At 36.1% G+C, this 10,607-nt stretch overlaps 1 protein-coding gene across 5 annotated transcripts in view; it reads right to left on the bottom strand.

Moving 5' to 3' along the window:
• Positions 1-3,366: 3,366 nt before the first annotated feature.
• TMEM56 (transmembrane protein 56) overlaps positions 3,367-10,607 on the bottom strand; it is a 41,759-nt gene continuing 34,518 nt past the window's right edge. For 3 of the 5 annotated variants that reach the window (XM_027694329.1, XM_027694331.1, XM_027694328.1), the window contains one exon: positions 3,367-9,945. In XM_027694329.1, the coding sequence (XP_027550130.1) occupies positions 9,630-9,945 (316 nt within the window). In that variant the 3' untranslated portion in view covers positions 3,367-9,629. The remainder of the gene's footprint in view (positions 9,946-10,607) is intronic. The other 2 variants (XM_027694332.1, XM_027694330.1) reach the window with 1 other exon arrangement.

Genomic DNA, 10,607 nt, shown 5'->3' with positions numbered 1-10,607 from the left:
TGCCGACGACAGCGAACTATGCGAACCGGGACGCGCGTTAATCCTCGTGCAGCGGCGTCCCGCGAGTTGTATGTGCTCTTACCTCGTGCTGTGAAATCGTTATCCCTTACAACTGCAAATTGCTACTGCTAGTACCACTGAATGTAGTAGCAGCACATATCGCTACTGTATAGGTGCATCCTTTCTAGTATTAAATTTACGGAGATAGTAAAGTTCCTTAAAATGATTTTTAAACATCAAAAGCATCACAGCTCTTTTAAAATTTCCTAAGAATATTGCCTTATTTCAAGTCAGAAGATGCAGTTTAACTACATACAGGAAATACCGTGCATAACACACAAACGATGAAGCTCACTGTGCATCAGACCAAGGAAGACTTACCTCCATCCCATCCCTTTTGACCAACAGGTGATAACACCTGGCTATACTGTAACAGTGAGCACAGATTCCACCGGGCCAGTTTCAATGTTCATCCCACAGCATGAACTCTAAAGAGGCTGTCAGGTGCAAAAAGCAGGTGGGGAGATGAGAAACATTCATTATAAACATGCAACAATTAGAACTGATTAGAAAAATACTGTTTCCCCAAATATTCTATTTCATTTTAACAATTAAAGTAGAAAGGAATTTAATCTTCAAGTGGAACAGTTATTACAGTAAGTTAGGATGAAAAAAATCCAAATTCAAATCTGGAGGAGAGGTCACTTACATTCTCTGAATGTAGAGACAGAAATGAGTGATTCTCTGTCATTTCTTTTGGAAAAGATCAGAAGGATTAATAGACAAATTCTAAACCACACTGAAGCAGTTCTAACCAGCACTGTTTCAAACCATTTTACTACCCGAATTAAAAAACTTCTTTTATACATTCTTCTCAAGAGTGCTGTTAAGATCATGTTCACATAGTCTTTCAAAATAGGATCTTTCTTATTAACGAGGACATTGCCATTCAGTGTGAACATGAAATAAAAATACAAGGATAAAGCAATATCAAATATTCATCCTTTTAGTCATTTTTTTGCCCTTTTATAGTCTTGATTACTTAGGAGGAAATTGCTTTCTACCCTTTCTGCATGTAGGAATTATTAGCACAGCATATGGAGAACCTCAAGATAGAAAAAAGAGGCATCATGGCAGTAATTGAGTCTCTATTATATGCCTTAGAAAACATTCTGATTGCCTCCATCATTTCCACAATTTAGGCTTCGCTGCAGACTCTAAGACCACATTCACAGTAACAGCTGGATAAGCTGTAGAATAATTTTAAGTCTTCACTGGCTGCACTTACAGAATCACAGAACAGTTTGGGTTGGAAGGGACCTTGAAGCTTACATCCCCTGCCATGGACAGAGACCTTCCCCTAAACCAGGCTGCTCAAACCACCCCCCCAACCTGGCCTTCAACAAGGGCATCCACAGCTTCTCTGGGCAACCTGTTCAAGGGCCTCACCACCCTCATAGTGAAGAATTTCTTCCTAGTATCCAATCTAAACCTGCCCTCATTCACTTTCAAGCCATTCCCCCTGGTCCTATCACTACATGCCCTTATAAAAAGTCCCTTTCCAGCTCTCTTGTAGCCCCTTTAGGTGCTGGAAGGGGCTCTAAGGTGTCTAAGAGAGCCTTCTCTTCTCCAGGCTGAACAACCGCAAGTCTCTCAGCCTGTCTTCACTTAACAACACAATTTAATAAGATCCTCCCATAGACCAACTGACATCTCTGCTCCTATATATTCCAAGTAAGTGGCAGAAGGACTCTAAGGTAAACCAGATTTTCTCTCTCTGATGTTCTCAAACAGGGAATTGGTTCTACTCTCTCTTCTCAAAGTACATAATGCTGTTGATGTCGATGTGCCATCTCCCTGCTTTTCACCATCACACTCCACCAGAAGCAACAACTGCAATATTAGTCATTGTATAGATAATAGTTTTCACCCTCTGTAAGATAAGCCAAGTAGCAAATACTTTTTTTACTCCATGTAAAGCATTACAAAGAACACCAAGGTCACAATGTCAACAAAGCACACAATCTACCCTTAGGTATACTGCACTGTGAACTCCACAAAAGCAGAGCAAAAGATAAAACAGTAGTCCATCATCTAAAAAATGAGATGTCCATTGTGAAAATTAAATAAAAAAATTTTAAAAACCTATTGCAGAGTTATCACACCAATATGAGGAGAGAAAAAGTTTTTAGCAAGAACACAGAGAGTAATAAAAAAAATTTGGGAGGAAATGGAGAGCAACTTCGCATCAGAGTATGACAAAGAAGTGGATATACAAAATACTTTCTATATCCTACATCTTAAGGCGGTATAATGTTTCTCACACTTTAAACAAGACTTGTTGAATGTATCAGGTTAAGAACGGCTCACTGAAAGGCATCCCTGGTTCCCAGCCATGCTCAGTCCTTCCTCTCCACCATTCAGTGTTAAAAGCTGCCCAATGCCAATACAAAAGCCTCCTACCAAGCCCCCATTGTCTTTCCTCAAGCAGTTGGAAATCTGACCTATATAGCATCTGACCCCAAAGAATATCCGTTCCCAGACGTTCACACTCACTTCCAAACAGAATAACGAGTTAATGAGTAATTTTCTACACTAACAATGTAAAATTAGTACCCTAAGAATAATCTACATATGCAACTAAATACCTCTCAAAAGATGAGAGGGGAAAAAAAAGGAAAACACCTCACTGCTTTGTGTTTTCTTCTAGTAATTTAACCATTGCATAACACAAAAGAAAACCCACAGTAACATGAGTAATTCCTGTGCTTGGAAGCCAGCTGTTAAGATATAAAACAGCAGCAACTTCCTGCGAGGATGCTCAGAGAAACCCCTGAGTTTTACCACACAATTCATGCTTCCTAGGCATACATTCACTGCACATACACAATGTAGGAATTGCCATATTGAGGAACATAATTGCCCGTCTTAGTATTCAGTAAGGGACTGTGTAGTGCATCATATTTATAATACACTGCCAACAGCAGCTCTTTTTCCCCGGAGCCTTCAGACAGCTGTCCAGCTTATGTCCTGAAACATGCAGTATTATAAGACGGTGCAATATAATTATACTATCCAACATAGAAGTTCTTCCCCAATACACAAGAGAATTTATTGTTTAACTTACACTCCTGGCCCCAGTGATGTTCTACATAGAATTTCAGCCTTGAAAAGTCCAGCCACCTGAGCAACTCCCATCTCCACCTTTTTTTAAATAAAAAAGATACAGTATGAAATCTCAAGATACCATATAAGCCAGTTGTTATGGAACTGAACCCAAAGAAAATTGTTCTTTCATGATGCATTCATTATAGGTACATAAGCTATTGCCATATAAGAAAGAAAACTTCACAAAATAAGAAACTGTGTTCCTTTCCTTTATTATGAAGTACCAATACCTTGCATACAACATGCAATTTATTGCTTATTGACATTATTGCATATATCAAAGGGAAAAAAAAATCAGGCAATATCATTTTATGCAAGCTCCTAAACTGTTCAAACAAATATAGAAATGCCTTACAGTATCACTGAAATGCAAACAAATAATTCAGATTCTTTCTTGTAATAAAAAGTAAATTTAAACCCACAATACTTAATCATTTGCCTTACTACGACTGATTACATTTATCACCAATCTGCAGAATTGTTATATTGCATTTTCAAGTTCTTGTGCCATGATAAGGATTGCTACTACAATCAGGTCACATTACTAGTTGAATTCAATAATGTGGTCCTGACACTTTGTGATAGTATTAGTATTTACTGCAAATCAGATTGTCAAGATTTACCAGAAATCAGTCTAGCAGAATCTATGGTTTTCGTCCTTGCTCTGCACATAAGTTAGATATATTTATCAAGTTTCTTCTTAGATAGAAGGTATAAATATTTTTGAATTACAGGCTCCATTACTTATGCTTAACTTTTGTTCCCAACAGGTTTTGTAATTTGGTTTTATAACAGGTTAGCTGTGCTTACAGGTTAAATTATTCTACACGTATAGGTATCTGTCAATATTAAAGAAAACACTGTTTGACATATGCATGCTAGAAACAAATCCAGGATATTTGGATGTGTGCATATTAAATGTGCAAATTATATAGCCGAGCTCATGATTAGCCCTTTTCCTCCCTTCCCCCTATCATTTGATGGATTTCTCTTGTGAAACTGGAATAGGATTACAATAAACAAAACCAATATATGCCACATTGCATTCAAAATGTTGTGTTCTGTATTACAGCTTAGTATTAATATTTAAATGTTGCTTTCAAACTTAGCAAATTTTTAAAAATACCAAAATTTAAAAACTTAGAAGACAATTTACATGCAACATGTTCCACTTGGGTGCAGATTCTCATATACTTAAATATTTATAGGCTCATAAAAGCATGTCCTGTCCACAAGACAAGTACAATGTTTGACATCCCACACATAGATTAAAAATAAAGATACAATACAGAATATTTTATTTGCTTTTATATTTTCAATTTCAGTAGGTAGGAAGTTATAAATAGCACACTGAATCATTATATGGTTGATAACAAGCCATGCTGAACTCTTCATAATTCACTCTTTTAGACACATTTCTTTTATATTACAACTAGGTTAAAAATGTATGTACTTTTTTTATAAACGGATGGCCTCAGTGCAGGACATCACACAATGAAACTGTTCTCAGAAGAAACTTTGCCAAAATATTTCTTATACCAAATGATACAATTTATTTCTCATAGCTACCTTCCATTCATTCTTTACTGAGCTATAAAGTGCTTGGTTATTATAAATAGAGCAAGAATGTCAAAGGAGGTAGCTAGTAGAAATTTTTAATGGGTAAGGACCCTTACCAAGTGTTACTACCTAAAAGTATGATTTGGTGCATAATCCCAGATCTCTAAACAACCCAAGCAGCACCTCTTTCATCTTCTCTGCCATAAAAAGAACTTTCAAATTGCTTTCAGAAAATCCTAAGACCTTCACCTGTCCAACAGAGATTTTATCCAGGTTTAGATGAATGTTAAAAGTTCATAAATATTATCATTATTTGCATTTGACTGCTGTCAGAATCCCAGCAATTAAGCACTGTTCTTTTTCCAGCTGTATTCCATAGACAGAGAAATTCAACCAGGAACAAACCTTCCCTCATGAAGTTCCTTGTAGCCAGATAATGTTGTACAGTAGGCTATTAAAAATATGAAAGGGGGCTGCGATATTTTTCGAAGTCTTCTACACTTGCACTTTTTAATCTGAAAATTCTAGTCCCTTTCTATTTGCTTTATCGATGGCTTTCCCCAGCAGCCAACACTGCACCAGACCCTAAACTGGAGAAATTGTCAAGCAGCCCTTTAGTCTTCTTTGAATGGCTCAGCAGAAGCATCACAAAACAATTTTACAAACCTCTCTATTAAGTGGTCTTTTACAAGAAAACTTGTATATACATATGCTTAAACACACACAAAGCCATGAGAAAAGTCCTCTTCATACACTAATCAACAACTGATATCCCATTTTGTACAGCTTGAAAATTTTAAAGAATAAAGTTTCATTTTCCACTGCGAACAGAGATACAGAAACACCTAAACCTTCCTGCTACGTATCAGTCTGCTGTTGACCCAACCACAGCAGTCGGAAGACATCTGGATCTCTATGTGTGTTCTCAAAGTCTCTTCCACCTCTCCTCTTTAAACCTGCCTAAATGCATTTGCTCGCTTGTGTAAGCTTTTACTTTTAGGCTAATGTTTGTTCTGCAGTATAAGTAATCTTCTCCCACAATATTTTAAGTAAAGATGGAAGTAATTCTCTTCCAGACACCATAACTAATTTTTAATAAACTTTAGTACAAAATTTGGAATTCTTAAGAATTAGTATATGAAGTCAGCTACCCTCATTTTCCTGTGCATAGGATATATTTCATTACTCAACAGATTTTATTTTATAAGCAATTAAGTTATTGAGCTCACTCAAGATAGTATGTATGTATAGAGGTAGAGTAGGCTTCAGAGATGCAATTCTGATCACTGAAGAATTCGCTCAGATAACCATAAAGCATCTCTGTAGTGTGAGGCTCTTGACTTCACTGAAATCCACTGAAACACTCATTGAGAAAATGAGTATTTGAAGTATATTTCCTTTCTGCAAGTACTGATTCCGCAAATCAAGTACAAAAACAGAACTTGACCTACCATTCCCCTGTAACATTTCTGAAAGTGGTATTTACTAACCATTTGATGTACACGTAATGTCATAAAAAAGGGAAACTTGCATTCCTACATACAGCCTTACCACCACAAATAGTCTCTCCCATGATCATCAAGCTGATTTTATGTCACCTCATACTGAAGAACAGAAAAGAAAAAAAAATTAAGATAGCTGAGCATTTTTACAAGATTAAGTCCTTCCATTTGATATGTCCACAGCAAAGACACCTGGTGACACGCCAAGAGTCTGCTTTTATAATGCATCTGTTAAAAATATAAGTTTTAAGCCACTAATAAGATATTACATTCAAAAGCAATTGTTACGATGCTACTTATCATGCATTTACTTTTCTTGCATAAGGAAGACACAAGCTTGCAACATTGAATTTCATCAATATTTCACCACATTTTTCAAATTAATAAAGTGCAATTAAAAATGGGTGCCACAGCTATCTAATTTGCTGTATTATGAGCTTTTAATAGTAGGCAAAAAGTTCCCCCTACTACAGTATTCAGTACATCACAACTTTGCAGCCTGTTTACTGAAGTCCTTGCCAAAATCACAGGTCTTAATAGTTTTTTTCACAAGAAAATTGTCTTCTGATGCACAGTAGACGCATCATGACATAACTGTAATATTGTTTAAAAAAAATTAGAAAATTTAAACCTAATGCATTGTAAAATAGAGTTTTAATTACACTAAATTTGTACAGCAATGCAAAGTAGTAGCTGTTTTAAAAGAATTATTCCACTGCCCTTCAATTCTGGATTGTTGCCCAAAGCGTATTATGCCGAGTTTTGGACTTTTTTTTCTTTTAAATCAAGTTTTAACATTAATTTTATTTTAGCTTGACTTACTTTGCCCCCCCCCGCCCCCCCATCAGACACAAGTCTATCTATAAATGGAAGAAAAAGACCATTTTAATGAATGGTCTCCATAAAGAACAAAATATTTAAAATACTGAAATATTAAAGATTAATGCTAAATTATGAATTTCAGAATGTTTTCATGAGTTATCACTTTAAAAGTTGTTCCAAATCATCTCATTGATTTTTTTCATCCTACTTCCCAAATAACAAAATAACAAAAGCAGACTTCTGCTTTCAAACATATTCTCCAAAATGTTTCAATTTACTCAACTTATTTTAGAAAGGAACAAGCTATTACAAAACGATTCCCTGATCTAAGGATGTTAAAAGCACAAGAAAAAAGTACTTCATATAGACCTTTAAATCATGAAGGTGATAGAAACACAGAGCCTTTTTACAAAGCCTAGATTTTGCATTAGATTGACTGAAATCACATTTTAAAAGATACCAGGTTCTGCAAATCAGCATAAAAGGGAGTCAGTTTCTTTCTGCAAAGGATCAACTCTCAAAGACTATGGATTTAGCGGTGCCCAAATGAGGTACTGCGCTCACGCAAATCATACAGCTCAGCAGATTAATTGCCAACTCTCCTAAGGCATACACAAATCTTTTGTCTGCAGGCCTGTGAAGTATTAATAACCACAGAATCCAAAAAACAGAAGTACTAACAATCCTTGCTTTCTCCGCTAACAAGGCAGGATTGGGAAACGGTTTTAGAAAAAAGTCTGCCCAGCTAAACAGTGAGATTAGGCTTTTAAAAGCGTGTTACACTTGTCCAAACAATACTCCCTGACAGCGTTTTAACTAGGGTACTAAAGTCATTGCAGCTGCTTTGGTTATAAGGCATTTCAGCCTGCGCAGTCCTCCTGGGGTCTTACAGACATCTGACTCCTGGAAGACAGGAATGCCGAGTCCCTCAGCAGAGCGCACAGCTCAGGGCACTCACACCTCCAACGGCAGAGGGGAGAGCTCATGACATCCAGCTTTGTCAGGGGGGAACAGGACTTATCCTACACAGGGTAAATGCTTTATCTTTTTCTTTAAAAATAAACAGACTGCCACAATAATTGGGATGTGCACTAAAGTCTCTGCGAAAATGGGTACTTTTAGACCTTACCAGAAGTTACAAAAAATAACAAGTAGTGTGAAAAAAACCAACCAAACAAACAAAAACACAAAACAAAGCAAAACTACACCAAGGAAAAAAATTAGAAGTTAATCAGTCCCGATTCCAATATGGTTAAAAGTAAGCAAAACAAAACCAATTTACACACAAATATAGCTCTCAAAATCATTTTAAAATAAAACAAAACTCAGAATTTCCTCAAATTGTATTGTAAGTTAGATTTAAGACTATTCCTAGATGAAAAGGTTCCTCTCTGATGACATCCAAACCTTCAAGTTCAGAGAAGGAGGAACTGAGTACCTACTGACAAATGTGTAGTTAAAAAAAAAAAAAAATTTTGTGTCTACGGAGGTGAACTGTTCCTTCTACATCGTACAGCTTTACAGAAGTTTGGCACAGTTAATTCAAAAATGTTTTTAGTCAACACCTCAGACTTCTGACTGGATTTACATGGAAAATGTGACAAAAAACCTCAAGACTTTATATCAAATATGCCATTTCTGTGAAAAAAGAAAAAAAACATTACTGGAAGTTATACATCATGTATACAGAAAAATTCTATCCCTTTGCAATTAAATTTTGAATCCAAATAGCCAATGGTTAAAAATACTCCAAGGAGAGTTGCAGCACTTCTCAAAGGTAGTAGCAGCAAAGGAAAAAGCACTCCAGTAAAAATTACATTGTTTCCACACATCATTTACCATATTAATTTACAAAAAAAATTCCATGGGCAACTTAGAAGATGTACTATTGCATGTAATCTAGCACAGCAAGTGTGAATCCTTCCCATCAAAATGTGAATTTTAACAATTTTTAAGATATTATGTAGTCTTATAATACAGCATTTTAGATAAAATTATTTCATAAATTTCCCAAAATGGTTTGCATTCGTATAAGGCAGAACAAAAAGCAGTAAAAGACTTCACAGAATCAAAGCCAAACTTTTAGGTTTTCTTGCAAAAATTAAAAAGTTGTCAAGAATCTTGATTGTTATTCCTAGAAGAAAACATAGAAACGTGACTGGAAAATTGCACCATATCAGGAGTTTGGGGAATTTTTCATTTTCTAAAAAAAGAGATATGTCAGTATTCACTGGATTTATAAAACACATTAATCTGAGAAACCTGAGTGAAACATTTTGAACACACTGGTGGACGACAAGCAATTAACCAGTCTACTCCTTTCTAATTTCTGTAGCTTGTAACTGCTTAGAACAGACACGTGGAACTCATCTGTGTGAGCTTTTGCTTTTATTCCTCACGGGACAGGATCCATAAAGCGTGGCCCTGGGTGTGCAGGCAGTGTGGCTAGGGAAAGAGTACAGTCAGTACAGAGGTAATACCTTTTTCCTCAATAGGAGCATTCCATGGCAGAAATGTGCACTGTTTCAGTGAACCCAAATTATTTTCATAGCAGAAATTTCATTTTATGTATGATTTCTAGGCAGATTTTCCATTTCTGTGAGTTTTGGCTTCCTCCCGTCCAATTAGACAAATGACTTTGTAGCATCCTTTCGCAATTTTGACCATCCACATCACGTTCATAACATCCAAGACAACACTTGAGATAATCCAGGCGCTCTGGGCTGCAAATCCTAATCTGTGGAAAGCTTCTGTTCCAAACGAAGCAATTACGTGGCTGTAATATATAGGCATGACGGCAATCCTCACCACGAAGAACACAACTGTCATCAGCACACCATTCATGATGTTGGCCTTTGAAGATTTGGGATATCCCAGTACTTCAAAAAACCACCTGCAAAAGAAGTGTTCACAGATACCAGGCAGATTTGAAGCCATCTCATTTAAAAATTATTTTACTTCATGGTTACTTTGAATTAATAATTTATTAATTGCTTCTACCCTTCTAATTTCTAAATTATTGCACTGCGTCTTGGCTTAGTTGCAAATTCTTCTGCTTGGCTGCACTTTCTCCCTGCCACTTAAGCAATGTGTCATAGCCCGTTCATTGCAGAATAACATGTAGAAAATCCTAATGTGAATTGTAAACCAGTTGACAACCAGTGTGCATTTCAGTGACTACTGTGTAATACACAATAATAAAATTATCCTTTAAAATGATGAAGATAAATTTATTACTTACTATTACAATTTGTACCAATGGGCAACTAAAATTCTCTTTGTTTCTCTGAAAGCAATTCTAGAATTGTCTTTGGGTATGGTAATCTAGATAGAGCTCTAATTTATCATAACTGGGATTTTCTGACTGCTGCTCTTCAGCCCAAAACCGGAACTTCAAAAACAAACATTGTAAATGGCTCTCAACCAAGTCTCAGCTTGGAATGTGATGCAATGAACAAGATAACTCTAAATAAACTGCCTCTCCATCTACTACTGGGTCACAAGTGACCAGTAAACAAGAATTCTTGCATATTAATTCCTTAGTAGACAGGCATA

The sequence above is a fragment of the Neopelma chrysocephalum genome, unplaced genomic scaffold (assembly GCF_003984885.1).
Source record: "Neopelma chrysocephalum unplaced genomic scaffold, ASM398488v2 Primary Assembly neopelma1_97, whole genome shotgun sequence".
NCBI classification, from domain to species: domain Eukaryota; kingdom Metazoa; phylum Chordata; class Aves; order Passeriformes; family Pipridae; genus Neopelma; species Neopelma chrysocephalum.
Note: the sequence above shows the minus strand (reverse complement) of the source record. Positions and strands in the feature narration are given on the sequence as shown.